The sequence below is a fragment of the Asparagus officinalis genome, chromosome 7 (assembly GCF_001876935.1).
Source record: "Asparagus officinalis chromosome 7, Aspof.V1, whole genome shotgun sequence".
NCBI classification, from domain to species: Eukaryota; Viridiplantae; Streptophyta; class Magnoliopsida; order Asparagales; family Asparagaceae; genus Asparagus; species Asparagus officinalis.
This window is the reverse complement of record NC_033800.1, coordinates 51,666,754-51,686,063: the sequence shown is the minus strand read 5'-3', so window position 1 is coordinate 51,686,063 and position 19,310 is coordinate 51,666,754. Positions and strand designations below refer to the sequence as shown.

Below are 19,310 nucleotides of genomic sequence, written 5' to 3'. Positions count from 1 at the left end.
CTAAGGGACTTTAACAACATGGTTCATGCTATTATGCATTTCCACGTGCAATATAAATACAATTAATATTGCACGCAGAAAAATATTGCATGTAGCATTTGTTATGGGGAAATATGCTCAAATCTGTCGTTTGGATATCTGCGTATTTCTTGTATAATATGTATTTTGAAATGCAAATTCAGTGTTTGGTTAGCCTTTAAAAGCTATTGAATTTGCATCATTTGTTGCATAAAAGTTTTTTAAATTATTATTTGAAATCAAATTAAATATACCCATGAAATTGTTGAACTTAAACCTGTGCTTCATCAGGAAGCTTTCAGAACTTGTTGAACTTAAACATGTGCTTCATGATAGCATTCCTGTTATTAAGAGGTTCACTGGAGGAGGAACCGTGATTGTTGATGATAGGACGATTTTTGCTGCTCTTATTTGTAATAAGGTTGATGTTCCAAAGGTTCAGCCATATCCTCGCCCTATTATGTCTTGGACAGGCAAGTTGTATGGAGAAGTTTTTTGTGGGTTTGGTAACTTCCATCTCTGTGAAAATGGTATGTTTATCAGATAATGTCATCTGAGAACTTTTTTCTTCATTATTATTATGATTTCATTGTGCAGCATATTTACTTCATCTACTTGACCATATGTAGTAAGTTACACTATTGTTCAGGTGCAATTGTATGCTTTGCAGTTTATATTAATAGAAATGAATTTACACTGCGCAAATTTCTTAAGAACAGAGATACTGCATTATTTTAGGTTATCTGATGGTCCTCTAAGACTTCATAGTTTTTATGGAGGAAACTTGTTTGGCTCTGATTTGCCTGCCTATGAAGTGTTTTGTTTAGAACATAAATAACTAAAATCAAGACCTCAAAATCTCAAGGAGGTCTTCTATTCCAACTTGTACGCTTCTTATCAATTTTCTTAAACATTCACTCAACAATCGTAATATGACCATTGTATATACATTAATAGTAAATGTCTGAATGCAAGTTCTTCCCTATCACATTTGAAACATTTTCCTTTTATTCAATACATGTGCAAACTATCACATTTGAAACATTTTCCTTTTATTCAATACATGTGCAAATTTAGATTAACCCTTCATTTGTATGAGTATAGATACTACATTGGTTTTTTTTATTCAATACATGTGCAAATTTAGATTAACCCTTCATTTGTATGAGTATAGATACTACATTGGTTTTTTAAACTATCCTTTTGTTTATGTCTGTTTGATGCCAGGGGTTCTTCTACGGGGAGAGGTGACCAATCTATAGGCTGCATCGATTCATCTATGCACTCACTGTTCGCGGGAAAAATTGTGTTCTTCATTGATTCCATTGCACACTCTTTGATAACAGTTAATCGGTTACAAAGATACGATCTTTTTATAAGATCCGGTTACAACGAGATCAAAAGAAAAAAGAAAATTACAACTCTTTCCTTATCTGTCGAACAAATCACGAGCTCCTGTTTTGCGGTCACTCGCTTCTGTGGGTTCTTCGCCTGCGCCGGTGTTTATCCGTGGACCACCGCGTGATCTAGATCCGGTTAGATCTAAGCGGTATAACGGGTATTATCTCGCAAAGGAAATAATAGCCAGAGGGATTAATTCACCAAGGAAATAATCGTCCTCTCGGGATCAAAGGCCAAGCTTTGATCCGGAGTAATACCGTATGGATCTCAGATCCGATCCCTCTCGAACTCCTGCCTTTTCTGACGTGGACGATCGCCGAGCACCGGATCTGAAAGAGTAAGTCTTCGAAGCTTCAAATCTCCAAGGCTCAGATCTCAATTCAGCAGAGCTCCGCCGTCAAAATTTCCAACCTCTGACAAATGAACCAACCTCTCCTATTTATAGGCACTCAGATCTGTGCCCGGGCACAGATCTAGCAGGCAGTCTTCTAAGCTTGAAAACTTCGAAGTTCAATTCTCAATCCAGCAGAGTTTCGGCTCCAAAAGTTCCGACCTCCTGAAAATGAGCTCTTACTCCTCTATTTATAGCCTCTAAAAGCGGATCTGGGCCCAGATCTGGGCCCAGATCTGAGTGTGGCTCGGCCACCGAGCCACCCACCTTGGGGTGGCTCGGCCACCGAGCCACCCTTGGGTGGCTTGGTTTTGGCCGGGTGTTTGCCGTTGTGTCCGTTGTCCGGTTTTGCAGTTTATCCGAGTTTTATTCTTGATCTGGACTCTGATTTGGCAGTCCGGATCCCGATATGGCAGTAAACCCGCTTCGGTGTTTGAATCCGTTCTATGGTTGTATGACTCGTTGACTCCCCGAACCGTTGGCTTGATTCCGCACGTGAATGGATGCATTCCGTTGCTTGCGTGCGATTCGTTAACCTCGTCGCTTCGTTAATCCACTTCGTCGCATCTCACTTAGCTTCGATGTTGTGGTTTAACGACCACGCTTGGATACGTCGCCTGATGGTTCGTTGGTTTGTCGAATCATCATGCCGAGCTGTTCTAAGGGACCTATAGGCAGTTTTATACGCCTATAGATACCCCCTTCAAAGTATTTCAGTCTCGTTCTTTTATAGAAGAGTCTGGAATACTTTGGATATGATTGTCCCAACCTTCAGTCGGTGTAACGGGACCTTGGAATAGCTTCTGTTCTTGATTCCTTCGATCCTTCAGGCTATTCAGTGCTTTGTCGAATGTTTGTAAGGTTTCCGGTGCTGCATTTATTGTCTGACCGTTGTTGGAATTTCGAATTTGAAGTCGATTCCTGATTTTCTGATCTTTAGCTCGTGTTTGTTGGTTCAACATAGAACTGACCATCGATTGTTGGCGTTAAGTTCTCATTTGCGACGTGTTGTCCGGCGTAGTGTTGTTGAGTTATCCTTAAGAATATTTTTAGAAAAATATTCTCCAGAAACTTCTCAACCAAAAATAGGAAATAGTTTATACTCGTATACCTTATTGGAGTATTAAGAAGCAGTTTATACTCGTATACTTTTCGGAGTATTTTCATCCAGTTTATACTCGTATACTTTTCGGAGTATTAAGAAGCAGTTTATACTCGTATACTTTTCGGAGTATTAAGAAGCAGTTTATACTCGTATACTTTTCGGAGTATTAAGAAGCAGTTTATACTCGTATACTTTTCGGAGTATTAAGAAGCAGTTTATACTCGTATACTTTTCAGAGTATTAAGAAGCAGTTTATACTCGTATACTTTTCGGAGTATTAAGAAGCAGTTTATACTCGTATACTTTTCGGAGTATTAAGAAGCAGTTTATACTCGTATACTTTTCGGAGTATTAAGAAGCAGTTTATACTCGTATACTTTTCGGAGTATTAAGAAGCAGTTTTTGACGGAGGAGCATGAGAGCATTCACTGTGGCTATATCACTCATCAGGCAGCTCCTGGTTCGAGCAGGAATCATATCATTGGATTGCGTCCTGGAGTACTGGGACTAGATGCACCGCCACGCAACGAGTTTCTTGCCTCTGCCTCTACTTTGAGGAATCGCCTCGCTGACTTAGGACGGGAGATGCCTGCGACGCGTCATAGATTTTATGGCTGGGTCCATTCTTTAGACAAGCTTTGGTGGGCTCGCATGACGAAATACGTCTTAAACCGATGGAGCGAGGAGTTGCATGCTTGTGGTCTATATGCAGCTATTCGTGCCTCCATGTATGGCTTGCCTGTCAGCGCGAAGCATTTCTTTGCTTTGTGCGAGCTCTATAATCCGGATTCGAACACTTTTCGGACTAGGCACGAAGAGTTGGGCTTGGCTCTCCATGAGATGCACAAGAGTTCTGGTTTGCCCATAGGTCAGATGTTATATCAGGAGTACTTTCCTTCCAACCATGAACTGAGTTAGCTGAAGGACCGTATGCCCGACCGCTATGAGACTTTATGGGATCTCACCTGTCACTACTACATTGCTTTGGCACAGTCTGAGCCTTTAGCGAAGAGGACTAAATCAAATGTGAGCCTGAAGCAGTTCGCGTCTTATTTGTTCAGAAATCTAGAGAGCAATTCTGACGAGGCTATTTGTGAGCTGGCATCACTCACTCCTTCAGGGGTTAATAGTCTGATGAAGAAGATTAACGCTCATTCCTATACCATTAGCAGTCCTCAGGGTGGCTTTCCTGCAAGGACCAAGTTTAAATCATTCTTATGGCATGCGACCGCACCGATTCGGCCGATGACCCTTCTTGCTGGTTACCTCGCCATCTGATTAAAGAAATGGGTGGTTCCGTATCAGTCCGGTGACGCTTTACCATTGGAGGTGCTCTATCCAGCGGTTCAACTTGCCTACAAAAAGGAACTTTCGCTTCTTCCGGTGATGGTGGCTAACATTCATCGAGGGCTTCGACAGATTTCTAGTGCTTTCACGTGGAAAGAAAGTGAATCGCCGACTCAGATTCCTACCATTAAGGTGGAGCTCATGTATACTTATTTGATGGCTTGGTTCGTCCTTCATCGTTCTGATATGATGTCGGTACCGAACGCCACAGACCACTCTGTTCCCCTACTACAGTTGCTTGAGAATAGCAAGTGGGAGGGCCGAGGATTCCCTGACGTCAGAAGGCAGTTACAGGTCCACAAGTGCTGGGCATTCTCCACTTGTTTTCCGCAGTTCTCCAGCCGATATGGTGAGTGTTTGATTAATGAGGAGAAGCCGAGGGAGTATCGAACTTATTTAGATATCGGCTGCTTTAATTGGCTAGTGAACATTAGGTCGGGCTATCTGACCTTTCGGGTAGGGAATCAGTGTTTTATAGAGCCATATCTACCCTGCCGATTCACCCGCCAGTTTGGTTATGATCAGCTTTATGTCGGGAATCCACGTCAGCAGCTTCGGACTCATGGAGGTTTGGTGGACGGTCTTCGTGCATGGTTGTGGACCGTGACGGGCTGCACTGGTGCTAAGTTTAGTCTCCCGAGTGCTGAGTGACAGTTGAATCTCACCTTCTTAAGCTACAGGTGGTTGTTAGCAGCTAATAAAACTGTCCCCGTGAAGCCGATTGAAGAGATAGTGGCCGAGGAAGCTTCTCAGGTTGATTATCCTGCTAGCGACAGAGGTAACATCTACTCTATAGATCATTCTCTTGATCGTTTAGATTTTTAGGCTCATGCTTTCCCATTCTATGCAGGAGAGCGCGAGGAAGGCGAGATGAGTCCCGACCCCGCGCCTCATGATTTTGTATCTTCTGGTGAACCTGACTCACCGTACCAAGTAGAAAAGCCTGCAGAAGCTGCCGACGTTAGGGAGGCTATCAATGTAGGACCCGATTCAACGAATCCAGGTACATCCACCATTGACAATATATCTTTTAGATGCACACGAAGAAGTTGAACAATCCAAAATTCGTGCATTCCCTAATCGTCTCTATGCTTCTTGCTATTTTAGATAAATTGCAGGAGGCAAACATGGACTTCGGGAGTGAAGAGGCTGACGCACCCGTAGGAGGTAAGTCATTTCCTTGGTCATAGTCTCTTCATTCTTCTTTCACCACATTTATATTTTCTCGTGTCAGATTTCCCGACCGAATATTTCGACGGGGAATGTTTGCTTGTGGACACTCCTATGCTCCACTTCCTGTATGACTCTCCTCAGCTTGATGACCAGATGCCTGAGGATATGTTTCCTGAGTCTACACTCCCTCAGAATCCCGAGAATGGTTCTTTTGAAGGTACGTGCCTCTTCTCAAGTTAATTATAGGACTGGCCAATTTTTGAGTAATGCAGCTATAATGTGATGCATCTGAGCATTCTGTTTTGTGTTCGACAGGAGCTTTTGTCGAGACTGATCCTGTTGAGCCGGCTGTGAGACCAACTACATCAGCTGATACCGCTGAAAATGTCATTTTATTTCCTCATTAAGGCTTTTGACGAATTTCTCCTTTTTGTGTAGGGCTTTCTTCTCGGCTTCATGTCCTCGTGAAGGAGTTGTTATCGGACAATGACCCTGAGAAGATCGTCATATGCATAGAAGTCCGCTCTTTCTTCTCCTTTGTGAATGCTATGCTTGGTAGACTCTTCCACGACGGACTTTCCCTTCACCAGTTTAAGCCATTCCTTGATCCTAAGATAAATTCAATAAGGGATGCAGGTGCTTCTTCATTCATTGCTGCCCATTTGGATGCTCGCTTACAGACATGGCGCGATACTCGGATTTTTGCTGAGCTCGAGATTCAGGTGCAGCGGGACCGGGTAGATCGAGTTGAAGCTAACCTTGCTATTAGATCATCCTCACTCGACGAGCTTGATTCTTCCATTGCCTCTTGTGAGACCGAGATAGACCATCTCCGAAGAGAACTCCGAGAGAAAGAGGAGACTTTGAGCATTCTTCAGATGACGAAGATACAGGATCAGCAAGCACACACTGCTTTATCTGATGAGCTGAAGTCCTTGAAGCAGAAGCTGGTTGAGACAGAGGAGGTTGCTGTGAAGACTTCGGCCGCGACTGAAGAGTCCATCAGAGCTGGGTTGCAGGATGAGCTTAGGCAAGCTTATGATGAGAAGCTGTCTAAGTTTAGTCAGCAGATTTTTAGCCATGGGCTTGATGTATGATTATATTTGCTGAATACTCTGACTTTTGATTCTCTTAGTGGAACTGGTTTTTATCTTTATCTTTATTATGATTCCTCATTCCGTTTGAAATGATTGATCATAATACTCATAGGATTTTTGGCAAACCCTCAGTCATCAACGGGTTTGATAAGCCTTTACCGATTACCGTTTGAATCGGCCTAGCATGCGGATTGTCTAAATCCATTCCGCATGTAACGTTGTGCTAAGAGAGTGAATTCTCTGAGACTTTGTGCTATGACGTCGAATACATAGACTTTGCCATTGTTACGGGAATAGGCTACCCGGCGACACGTGTTAGGTGTTGCGGGTTTGATTAGCCTTTACTGACTACCGTTTGAGTCGGGCTAGCATGCAGATTGTCTAAATCCGTTCCGCATGTGACGTTGTGCTAACGGAATGAACTCCCTTAGACTCGCTGCTACGACTTCGAATACGTAGACTTCGCCATTGTTACGGGCATAGGCTACCCAGCAACGTGTATTAGACACTGACTTATCCCTACTTAGGGTTTAGGATAAAATACCCCAGAATCGAACTCTGGTGTCTTTTTCTACGGAAAAAGACTAAACCGGCGATGCGTGTTAGGCGTCGGCATATCCTTTCTTAGGATTCAGGATGAAGTTCTCCATGCGTGTAAGGCATGGATTTTGGTGTTATTAATAACAACCTGCCACAATGTTGAATATGCGGACGGGTGTTCTACTAACCGGCAGCGCGGGTTAAACGCAGACTTATCCCTGCTTAGGTTTCAGGATAGAATATCCCAGAATCGAACTCTGGTGTCTTTTTCTACGGAAAAAGACTAAACCGGTAGCGCGTGTTAGGCGCAGACTTATCCCTACTTAGGATTCGGGATAAACTTCCCCGGATGAATCCTAGATTGACAAATTTTAGAAAAGATCAGTGCGGGAAAGGAAGAATTTTATATTCTATTTCCCGGTCTTCTTTTAGGGTGAAGGCGAACCCGAAAAACAAGGAAGGAAGAATTTTATATTCTATTCTTTGATTCTGGAAAGGAAGAATTTTATATTCTATTTCCAGCGAGGAAGAAACTAGAAGTGGGGTGTCCACTCCGAGAATCTGGAAGATCTAGATAAACTTACCTTTTATAGGATTGGTTATCTGATCGAAAGATGAATTCTTCGTTTATCGAAGCGAAATTTCAACTTTGATTATAACTATAAATGGGCAGGCTTGACCAAAGAGAAAGAGAAGGGAGTTCTTTCGTTTATCGAAAGGGGACTCTGAACTGAAAGTGGACCTCTTGTTCATGGAAAGAGTCAAGAGGGCCAGAAAGACATTTTTGGTGGACTCATTGTCAATTTGAAATTGATCAGTGAGGGATTTTGGTGGTAAAAATAATTTTGGGTTATCCTCTAGAATATTAAGTGTAATATTCTTCAAGGAACTTCCCGGTAAATGGGTTATCCTGAATGTACTAGGGATAGTACTTTTTCAGGAATTTCCCATTTATTGGCATTAATTGCCTGTCGTCCTCTTGAGTAATCAGGTGATATGCGCCGTTTGAGTAGACTGTGTCTATCATAAACGGTCCTTCCCATTTTGGTTCAAATTTACCTTTCTTCTTGGAGGTTAGGATTATCGGTCGGCGAGCAGCGAGGACCAGATCTCCTTCTTTGAAGCTTCTCTGTCGGACTCTTTTGTTAAAAGCCCTAGATATTCTGGCTTGATAAAACTCAATGTGTTGTTGAGCTTCCAAGCGCTTTTCATCCAACCTTTCGAGTTCTTCGAGATGTTTTTGGTGTTGTTCTTCTGTCGTCATCTCGGTCGCGAGGGCGATCCGAAGGGATGGAATTTGGATCTCCAATGGTAGCACAGCTTCACATCCGTATACCAACGAATATGGGGTGACCCCTGTAGGTGTGCGTATGGTGGTGCGATAAGCTCAGAGTGCTTCCCCGAGTTTATCGTCCCAGTCTCATTTATTAGTCTTCACGAGCTTTGACAGGATCTTAATGATCGTCTTGTTAAACGCCTCAGCTAATCCATTCGCAGCGAGATAGTAAGCTGTTGACGAAATCTCTTCAATTTTGAACTTGTCACAAAACCTGACGAAGACGTTGCTTATGAACTGTGGACCGTTGTCATGAATGATCCGTCTTGGCACGCCGTGTCGGTATATGACATGATGTTTGATAAAACTGATGACGTTGTTCGTCTTCACTTCTCTAAGCCGAATCGCTTCAGCCCACTTTGAGAAGTAATCTGTGATTGCGAGGATGAATCGATCACCTTTGACTGAAGGGGGAAAAATAGGACCGACAATGTCCATACCCCATGTCTCGAACGGCCAAGATGTGGTTGACGTGTGCAACTGCTCTGGTGGTTGGTGCATATAATTTGCATGTATTTGACAAGCATGACACTCTCGAGCGTATTCGATTACGTCACGAACCATTGTTGGCCAAAAATATCTCATTCTCCTGATGCGATCATACAGTTTGGGACCGGGCTGATGCGCACCGCATTCTCCTTCGTGTGCTTCCTTAAGAACCTCTTCTGCTTCTCTGTTCGAAAGACATCGAAGTAACAAACCATCGTACCCTCTACGGTATAACGTATGTGTTTCAGTATTATAGAAGAATCTTGGTGCTCTTCGGCGGATTGATTCCCTTTCCTTTACATCCTCTGGCAGAATACCATATTGGACGTAGTCAATGATAGGAAAACGCCAATCTCGGGACTCAGACCCAATTTGAGTTGAATTCACCTCCTTGGCGTTTACGTCTCCATCATCTTCTTCTTCAATATCCATATTGTATATGGGTATGCAGAGCTGATGCGTCCTCACTGTGACTAACAGCTCAGTTTCGGGAGGCTGCGCAAGTGAAACTGCTAGTGCTGCCAGTGCATCCGCATAAGCGTTCTGGAGACGAAGGATATATTCAATGAAGAATTCTTCAAAAGATTCTGTCATTTTGATAGCCTCCTGGTGGTACGGGATCAGGTCTTGATTCCTGACTTCATACTCTCCACGGACTTGGTTAACTATCAGTTGAGAATCCCCAAAAGCTTCGAGATATTCGACCCCCAGCTCTTTGGCAAAACTGAGTCCAATGAGAAGCGCGTTGTACTCGGCCACGTTATTGGAACACGGACTAGTTAGCGAATAAGCCCGAGGCATCACATGCTTTCCCGGGGAAATTAAGACCACTCCAACTCCAGAGGAGACTTTGGGACATCCGGGGGTGATTGCCCTATTAATTGCTCTTGAAGCACCATCGAAGTATAATTGCCATACTTGTTGGTGCGACGTAGTGTTAACCTCGTGGGTTTCATCCGGCAAGTCATCATATACTTCTGCCATATCCGTGGTCGGGTTTGCTGCCAAAAGATCGCAAATCGCTTGTCCTTTGATCGATTTCTGTTGTTTGAAGTGCAAATCATATTGGGACAAGAGAAGGGCCCACTTCACTAACCGCCAATTCATAGAGGCCGGTTGCGTCATAAATACCCGTACTGGATTAACGTTACAAGTAATGCCGCATCTTTTGCATTGTGAATACCAATGCGATGCATTCTTTCTCAATCATCGGATATCGAGACTCGGCGCCTATCAACGTCCGACTTAGGTAATAGACTGCCTGTTCGTGACCATTATCATCGTCTTGTGCTAGTAAGGCACTTATCGAGTGGTTCATCACCTTGAGATAAATCAAGAACGGTCTACCTGATTTTGGTGCGATGAGAACAGGAGGATTCGTCAGATATATTTTGATATCTTTGAATGCTTTTTGGCAGGCGTCGTCCCAAATAAATGACACCCCTTTCTTGTTCAGTTTAGAAAATGGTTGGCACTTCCCAGAAAGGTTTGAGATGAACCGCCGGATGTAAGCTAAACGCCCTTGCAATCCTCTGAGTTCTCTTAGATTTCTAGGGGGTTGCAGTTCATGTATCGCCTTCACCTTATCAGGATCGATATGTATACCTTTAGTGGTGATGACGAATCCAAGGAATTTTCCGCTGGACATCCCAAGGAAGGATTTAGTAGGGTTCATCTTCAATTGATGACTCCGCATGAGATCGAACATCGTCTTCAAGTCCTTGATGTGATCCTCTTTGTTGCGGCTTTTTACAACCAAATCATCAACGTAGCATTCAACTGTCTTCCTGAGATGTTCTCGGAAAATCTTAGTCATTGCTCGCTGGTACGTGGCGCCTGCATTCTTTAGACCGAAAGGCATCACGGTGTAGCAAAAGACACCGAGGGGCGTTCTGAACGCTGTATGCTTCTCGTCATCTGGGTGCATCTTGATTTGGTTATATCCTGAAAAACCATCCATAAAAGACATTCTCTCAAATCCACATGTATTGTCGATAATGACATCTGTGATTGGGAGAGGAAAGTCGTCTTTTGGACATGCCGTATTCAGGTCCCTGAAGTCAATGCAAATCCTGATTTTACCGTTCTTCTTCATGACTGGAACGATATTGGCTACCAGTCTGGATGTTGCTCTTCTCGGATAAATCCTGATTCGATCAACTTTTTAACCTCTGCCTCAATGGCTTCTATAATCTGCGGACGAAACCGTCTTTGCTGTTGTTTGACAGGTTTGGCATCCGACTTGATATCGAGGCGGTGTATTGCCACATTGGGATCGAGCCCTGGCATATCTTCATAGTTCCATGCGAAGACATCGATATATTCCCTGATGAGAGCAATCAATTCCTCTTTCTCATTTGGGGGAAGACTATCGCTGATGAATATAGGCTTTGGGTTGGCCTCGTCACCCATGTTAACTTGGACTATTTTATCTTCAGTGGGGGGTTCTCTCTGTTCGAACCTATCACCATACTGCATGTTCAGGTGATGAACCCATGGGTCTTCCCATGTTGGCATTTGCTCGTCGTCTTCCATTGTGGACGGATCAGCTGTAGCCATGTTCGCCATTAGAGCTTTGAAAGCTTCCCCCAGACTTGTATCGGAATCCCATTCCGAGGCATCTGATGAATTTCCATCTTTGTATTGCTTAGATGGTTGGTCATTAATTAACCAGCAGCATTCGTCTTCTGAAGAAGATTCATACCCTAACCCTCGTCCATATTTATAATAATCATCGGGTTTCCCTTTTGGTACATACGCCGCTTTGGCTGGAGTACGAAGACCTCGATCGAAGTATAGACCTTCTCCAAGTGTGAAATCATATCCCTGTTTTTCCATGAGCTTGCGCGCTTCCGTACTATACTTAGATAAATGCCGACCAGGTTTATCATCATCTTCATCTTCCCTTAAGAAATGATCTGGTAATGGAGAGATTTTTCCTTTACCGTAAATCACTTCTTTTGCGCCTCTTATTTTGTTCGGGATGACCATGGTTGTTCTGAAAGAATGCTGGAGGCGTTCCTTTGTTACATAGGACGATCGGAGCGATATATATAAGTCGGGAACATCATACAAATCTTTTATCACATCATCAAGAGACAGGAAGTACTCTAAATCATTATTTATTTTATTATTGGTAAGTTGCCAGTTACAACTGCCCTCTGACGTTTGTTCATCGTCAAGGTTGATTACAAAGGGTACAATATCGTTTAAAACATAACCTCCATTGTAATCAAATCCGGCTTCGGTATCAGCTTCTTCTCCGCTGTCCGTGCCGTGGGCCGATGATTCAGTATCGGATTCGTTACCATAAAGGAGAGAATCAGTGAAATAATTCTCATACCCTTTGAATGGTTGCTTATCCGCGACCACCGTCCTAACCTTATTATCAGTGTCGACATACTTTAAACACAGTTGAGGGAATTATAACATTACTATGGATCCAAGGCCGACCCAATAGTAAGTTATATGAAGTTTCGGCATCGATCACATAACATGTGACTTCTGTCTTCAAATCTCCCATTTGACACTTTATCCGGATTTTACCTAAAGGTCTTGACCCGCTGGTATTGAACCCATAGATAACAGTGCCTGTGGATGCTAACTTGCTAACTGGAATACCGAGGAAATGCATCAAGCGAAGCGGCATAATACTCACAGCAGAATCCGGATCCACTTGGATTCGGTTGATTTTGCTGGAGCCAATGTACCCGATGAAAGTATAGCGGTTGATCGTGGTTCGAATTCTTCGTCTGCATATCCTCTTTGGTGAAAGTAATGCAGGGAAGGTTCTTAGTCGCTATATTGCAGTGTTGACTCAGCGGTTCCGGCTCTTCAGACACCGGCTTGATTTGAGTCAAAAACACCTCTGAGTTGGCCAAAGCTTCTTGCAAGGCCTCCCTGGTTTCCTTGGACAACCGCAGCAACTCATACAGCGTTATCCGTACTGGAATGTTGGCTAGTTGAGCCATTATATCGAAGACTTGCGGAGTTTTCGAGCTTTCCGGTTTGTCTCTTCCAATCGGACGACTGAAACGAGACTGCTTCGGATTCTGCATCTCCTAGGGATTCTTCTCTTTCGGTTTATTCACCGGCTGTCGTTGAGCCTCTTCGTCCGGTGTAGGACTCGTAATCACTCCCATCTCCGTGAGAGTTTTGGCTGGTCCCCGTTTATTCACCCCCTGATCAATAGGTGGTGGATAATTATAGTGATACTCATTTCTGCTTCTAGTGGCGAAGACTTCTTGTTCTTCTTCGGAGAGCGGGAAAGTAGGAGCTTCATCGCCATCCTCCTCGAAGATTGCGGATGTAGCATTGCAGGACTTGCCTTTACCCTTTCTTCTCGAGGAAGTCGCCCACTGTTCATCTTCAATGAGGTCGGGATGAACCCAGAGGATTTTGCCGTTTGGGGCTGTGTGTGGCACAAGTCCTTTTTGGCGCTGTCCATGTGGGTCATCGTTCACTGTCTTCATTCCTACTTTGGTGATGCGCTCTGGTTTGAACCATGTTGTGGACACCGATCCATAGCTGATTGAAATCGCATTTTCTCCAACATTCTTGGACGGCTTCGGGGTTATGACGCCTACATCAATTAGCGCCTGAATCTTGTCCTTGAGGTGGTAACACGACTTGGTAGGGTGATGGACCGCTCTATGGTATGCGCAATACTTCGGATCCGTCACTTTGCTAGCCCCTTCTTGATCCACAATCGCTAGTAGCTGGATTTTGTTATTCTCCAACAGGTACTTAAAGATGCCAGGAACTTCATCATCTTTGAAGGAATACACTTTAGGAAACCTCGGCTCCGAAGATTTCTGCTTCTGAGGCTGTTGTTGCCATTGATCCCGAGATTGTTGTGGCGCTTGTTGTTGCAGCTGTTGCTGGGGTTGCAATTGGAAAGTTTGATTAGCATCAACTGCATTAGCATGTGCCTTACCTTTCCCTCGTAGGACAAAATTCTGTTGCGGAGCATTATTCGCCTGTTGGCCTCTTTCCGCCTTCTTCCTTCTGAGGAACCGCTCGGCTTGCTCTCCTCGGACCTTCAAATCCTTCCAGGTTTTGGACGGTGCTGTCCCCATTGCTTCCAACACGTCCAGTGCAAGGTTGTTGTGGCAAGTCTGGAGGATGAATTCCTCGGTGATCGGGTCTCGACAGTTCATCGCCTTGTTCCGGAACCTCTTGACGAAGGTGTCAACCAATTCCCCGTCCTTTTGTTTCTCGTCGAGCAACGTTCCGATGGATATCTCGGTGTCGTCGTCGAAGAAGTTAGCGAGGAATTTAGTCTCCATGTCGTCCCAGCTATTCACGCTTCCTGGCTTGAGGCGACGATACCAATCGAAGGCGGCTCCACGAAGAGTGCCAACGAAGGACCGTACCATCAGAGGCTCATTACCAGAGATAACCCTCAGGTGTGATTTGAAGTAAATCAAATGTTGAGTGGGTGAACCCATCCCATTAAACGGCGTGAAGTTAATTAGATTGAACTTCGCCGGATATGGGATCGATTCCCATTCTCTTGGGTAGGGATAATGAATGCCCGTCTTCTTCATCTCTTGAGCGGAAATCAATGTATTGATTTTGCTCTCGAGATTTTTAATCTTCAAGTTTTCACCTGTGTTTTCGCTAGCATTCTCGTTACCACCCCCTGCATTGACAGGAGGATTATTGGTATTATGAGTCTCATTCGCATTTGTATCCTCATCTTCCAGATTAACCGGGTTACGACGACTTGGCTCTCCTTGCTGGTTCGTTAATGCTTGGATTTGTTGGTCATGCATTTCTCTCATGTTCTGCATGGCCATCTGCATTTCGAACCTGAAGGTCTCCTGTTGTTTAGCCATGGCATCTTCAAGCATCTTGACCACTTGTTCCGCACTTATCATAAGTGTCTCGTGGGGTTGTCCCTCACTGGATACCGTATTATCTGATGCAACCGCGGAGCCGGCATCAGACTCTTCATCTTCTGAAGGTAGTCTTGTCCGAACCCTACCATAAGTTGCTCGCTTGATGGTTCCGGACTGCAGACGGGTTATAGGCCGGGATGCTTTCATAATCGACTCGAGATTATCCCGTGCCGATGTCCCCTTGCTGGTTATATTGGTGGTGACCCTCGGAAATTCTCCATCTTCGACTACTCTTCTTCTTCGTCGGAAACGCCTAGGTCTTGGATTTGGCGTTTCGGTACTAAGTCTTTCGAAAACCGAAACTCTTTCAGGAACTGTATTGGTGCAGTTGCACTCCGACAATACTGCCCGAATGAGTTTGGAACAGGGACATTGGGTCTCTAGTCCTCGAGGTCTCCTCTTCCTGGTTTTTCTCGTACTTCCATCACGATAGTATAACTCGTCAGCTTGACAATCGGAGTAACCTATCGTGTGTGGGCACGACTTCTCAGGTATAACGTTATCGTCATCAGACGATAATGTTTCCTTCTGAGGGCGGACTGCCTTCTTCAGGCTTTCAAAAGTCACACGCCTCGAGACATGCCTTTTTGGGATTGAGTTCTCAGCGGGCTCCTGGACTTCAATGCACAAATTAGCACGCGCAGCTACCGTGAACTCCTTGTCATGTTGAAGGTGGCGGCGACCCCCAGCGTGTTGAGTCGTTCTGGGCTTCTTCATCGGGCCCAAACGTTCTTGGACTGGAGATTTGCCTCTCTCGTCGATTGGACCAAGGCGCTCCAAAATTGGCTTCTTTCTTCGGGAGGATTCTACATGATCTCCCGGAGTAGCTGTGGGAATTCTCGGCGACTTAGCTTGGTTCGCCGGAGGTTGAACTTTGGTTGGAGGCTGCAAAGGTTGCTCCTTAGCCTGAATCGCCACTTCAGACTTTGGCCTCCAAACTTTGCGGGTTGGTGGCGGCTTCTTCGCCACCTCTTTCTGCAATCTCCTGCGGGCTTCCTGGACTTGAGCCCGTGCTTGCGCTGACAGTGCACGGCGCTTGTGAATGCGCTCTTCGAGTGTCGAACGATTCCGTTTGACACGGACCTATTCGTTCGTTGGCGGCTTAGAAGAGCTGTCATTTATCGGTGGTTGAGGCTGTTTGCCTCTCCTGTTCTTCAGATCCGCGTGATAGCGGACTCCGTCGGTGGACTCCATCGCCTTTGTTTGACACAGATCCATTCGTTCGTTGGCAGCTTGGAGGAGTCACCATTCATCAGTGGTTGAGGCTGTTTGCCTCTCCTGTTCTTCAGATCCGCGTGATAGCGGACTCCGTCGGTGGACTCCATCGCCTTTGCGAGTTGCCGCGCCAAGCGTTAACGTCACCTTTGGCGGGCTCTTTTCGAGAGAGTCACAACGCCCTCAACGGTGGAGACGTCGGCGAGAACAGGGTTGACCTGGTTGGAGGTCGGCGGAACTTCACCCGACGCAACTTTGGCGTCAGCTGGGGTGAGAGCTTCGTTGGCGTTCTGAACTTCTTCGAACCAACGGACTTTTCTCCTGGAGGAGAGCTTCTTGGACTTGCGGGGGGGAGGTGGATCCGGACGAGGATGAAAGATACTCCTCGAACTTGGCCTAGTCGAATTCATACTCGACCTCCTCCTCGACCAGGATTGAGATCCGCGGCTGCGACGCGACGATCTCGACAGCGAGATCGTTGGCTCCCACTGTGGTCGCCAGATTGTTCGCGGGAAAAATTATGTTCTTCATTGATTCCATTGCACACTCTTTGATAACAGTTAATCGGTTACAAAGATCCGGTCTTTTTATAAGATCCGGTTACAACGAGATCAAAAGAAAAAAGAAAATTACAACTCTTTCCTTATTTGTCGAACAAAGCACGATCTCCTGTTTTGCGGTCACTCGCTTCTGTGGGTTCTTCGCCTGCATCGGGGTTTATCCGTGGACCACCGCGTGATCTAGATCCGGTTAGATCTAAGCGGTATAACGGGTATTATCTCGCAAAGGAAATAATAGCCGGGGGGATTAATTCACCAAGGAAATAATCGCCCTCTCGGGATCAAAGGCCAAGCTTTGATTCGGAGTAATACCGTATGGATCTCAGATCCGATCCCTCTCAAACTCCTGCCTTTTCTGACGTGGACGATCGCCGAGCACCGGATCCGAAAGAGCAAGTCTTCAAAGTTCCAAAGCTTCAATCTTTTTTAGTTTTGAGCCTTCAATCCAGCAGAGCTTCGCCGTCCGTCGCTGTTCTGAACTCTGATTTGGCAGTCCGGATCCCGATATGGCAGTAAACCCGCCTTGGTGTTTGAATCCGTTCTATGGTTGGATGACTCGTTGACTCCCTGAACCGTTGGCTTGATTCCGCACGCGAATGGATGCATTCCGTTGCTTGCGTGCGATTCGTTAACCTCGTCGCTTCGTTAATCCGCTTCGTCGCATCTTACTTAGCTTCGATGTTGTGGTTTAACGACCATGCTTGGATACGTCGCCTGATGGTTCGTTGGTTTGTCGAATCACCATGCCGAGCTGTTCTAAGGGACCTATAGGCAGTTTTATACGCCTACACTCACATTGCTAGGGATTGGTTTTACAATGAAGATAAGGAACATAGCAATAAAGTGGATTGTCTAACAGTGGGCAACTTTGGTGATCAATTGCTTGCGGTTTTTACGTTTTCTTTTTTGCATATAACATGTTCATTATCTTCCCAGTGAACTTGTGACTACTATCTTGAAATAAGTCTTGAAATCATTACTATCCTGCAGTTATGAGAATCATTTTTTGGTCAAGTATTTACCAAGTGTTGTGATTTTTACAGAAATATGCTAAATATGTGGGCCTGAAAAGGGACTTTCGTCTTGTGGTAAGAGGTGATGCTCGTAAATTGCCTGCTATTCTTAATGGATCTGGTAAGTTCAGATTCTTGTGGATATATATTTATTGTTTTCCACTTAAGCTGCGGCAAATTTTTCTACCATCGACCTATAAACTTATCCTGATAAGGATGAAGAATTGGTAAGTTTATGACAAATGCATAGCAGTTTTTACAATACTGAATTAAACAATTCATTCATTGCAGATGATGAGGTGCTCATAATTAAAAGTGTGACCCATAGAGATTTTAATGCAATGATAAAGGTAAAGATCTAATAATTTAATTGCATTTGTGAATTTTCTCATAACTTTTCTCCTTTGCATATTATTATTGGAAGATGTTTATATGTCATTTAGTCATACATGTCAAGAGTTGGGTTACGTTTAATCTTGTAAAATAACTGGTCATACAGGAGCATCCAAATCATGTGTATTTAATATTTATTCCAAGGCATAGTGTTACAGAGGGGGGCTAAAGGAACTGGAATGAAGTCCATAGAGCTAGCAATTTCCATGTGTGACATTGTGAACATATATGGTTTCACTGTGGATCCTGCCTATACAGAATGGTTAGTTTACAACCATCAGCTCAGATGCTTGATTCTTAGAAGTCAACTGTTACTTCTATTTTGAAAAACACATTTTAGATCACGTAGAAGAAGTTATAGAGGGGAGTCCTTTGAATGATAAGAAAGTTTCCATGTGCAAATACTCACTTATATCTTCTCCATTTTATACCCTTCATTTGTATGAGTATAGATACTACATTGTTTTTTTAAACTATCCTTTTGTTTATGTTTACTTGCTGTCAGGGGTTCTTCTACGGGGAGAGGTGCCAAATCTAAAGGCTGCATCGATTCAGCTATGCACTCACATTGCCAGGAATTGATTTTACAATGAAGATAAGGAACATAGCAATAAAGTGGTTGTTCCAAGATTGTCTAACAGTGCACAACTTTGGTGATCAATTGCTTGCGGTTTTTACATTTTGTTTTTGCATGTAACATGTGCCTTATCTTCCCAGTGAACTTGTGACTTGGAAAATTCTATAATGCTTCTCTTTTCATTCCTTTACCAAATGAACTAATGTGATGTTGAATAGGGCTCCATGAAAATTACAAATTGTCATTGACTTCAACCACTCTAAGTTGGTGCTAAATTTCTGGCTAAATACATCTAAGGGACTGATCATACATCCATAAAGACCAGCTTATACAGCTAACCAAAAAAATCAAAAAAAAAAAGAATATGAGGGATAAGGAAAATAGTGAGATAAATGTAAGGACCTGACTTATAGCTGAGACAAATCATATTTAAGAGAGTTTAGGTTGTGAAACTTCTTTCTAATAGTAAAATTTATTGGACATCGTGGTCAACATGTTCCAATATAGATCTGTAAATTGGAATCATATTATAGCATTTACAAGATTGATCACTTGCTACTCCAAGTATTATTCGTGGCGAATTTCATATGTCAGAGTCCTCACAATGTGAATATTATTGATAAATAACTGTTTAGTGAAGAAACAATATGTTTGTAATGAAATTCAAGATGTATGTGATGTTGCCAATAATTAATTTTGACACATTACAAACATAATAGCCTTTAATCTTACAAAAAGTCTTTCACTATTAT

General features: G+C 43.9%; 1 protein-coding gene across 1 annotated transcript; it reads left to right on the top strand.

Moving 5' to 3' along the window:
* On the top strand, positions 275-18,619 carry LOC109847136. The gene is made up of 2 exons (XM_020416380.1): positions 275-548; positions 18,487-18,619. The coding sequence occupies exons 1-2, from the start codon at positions 275-277 to the stop codon at positions 18,561-18,563; spliced, it is 351 nt and encodes a 116-aa protein (XP_020271969.1). The 3' UTR covers positions 18,564-18,619.

What these genes read in the sequence shown, in the direction of transcription:
- LOC109847136 (XM_020416380.1), top strand. Translation starts at nt 275, where the DNA reads ATGAAATTGTTGAACTTAAACCTGTGCTTCATCAGGAAGCTTTCAGAA. An exon ending in CTTCCATCTCTGTGAAAATG is followed by an intron (nt 549 to 18,486) that starts GTATGTTTATCA and finishes ACTTGCTGTCAG; the next exon opens with GGGTTCTTCTACGGGGAGAG.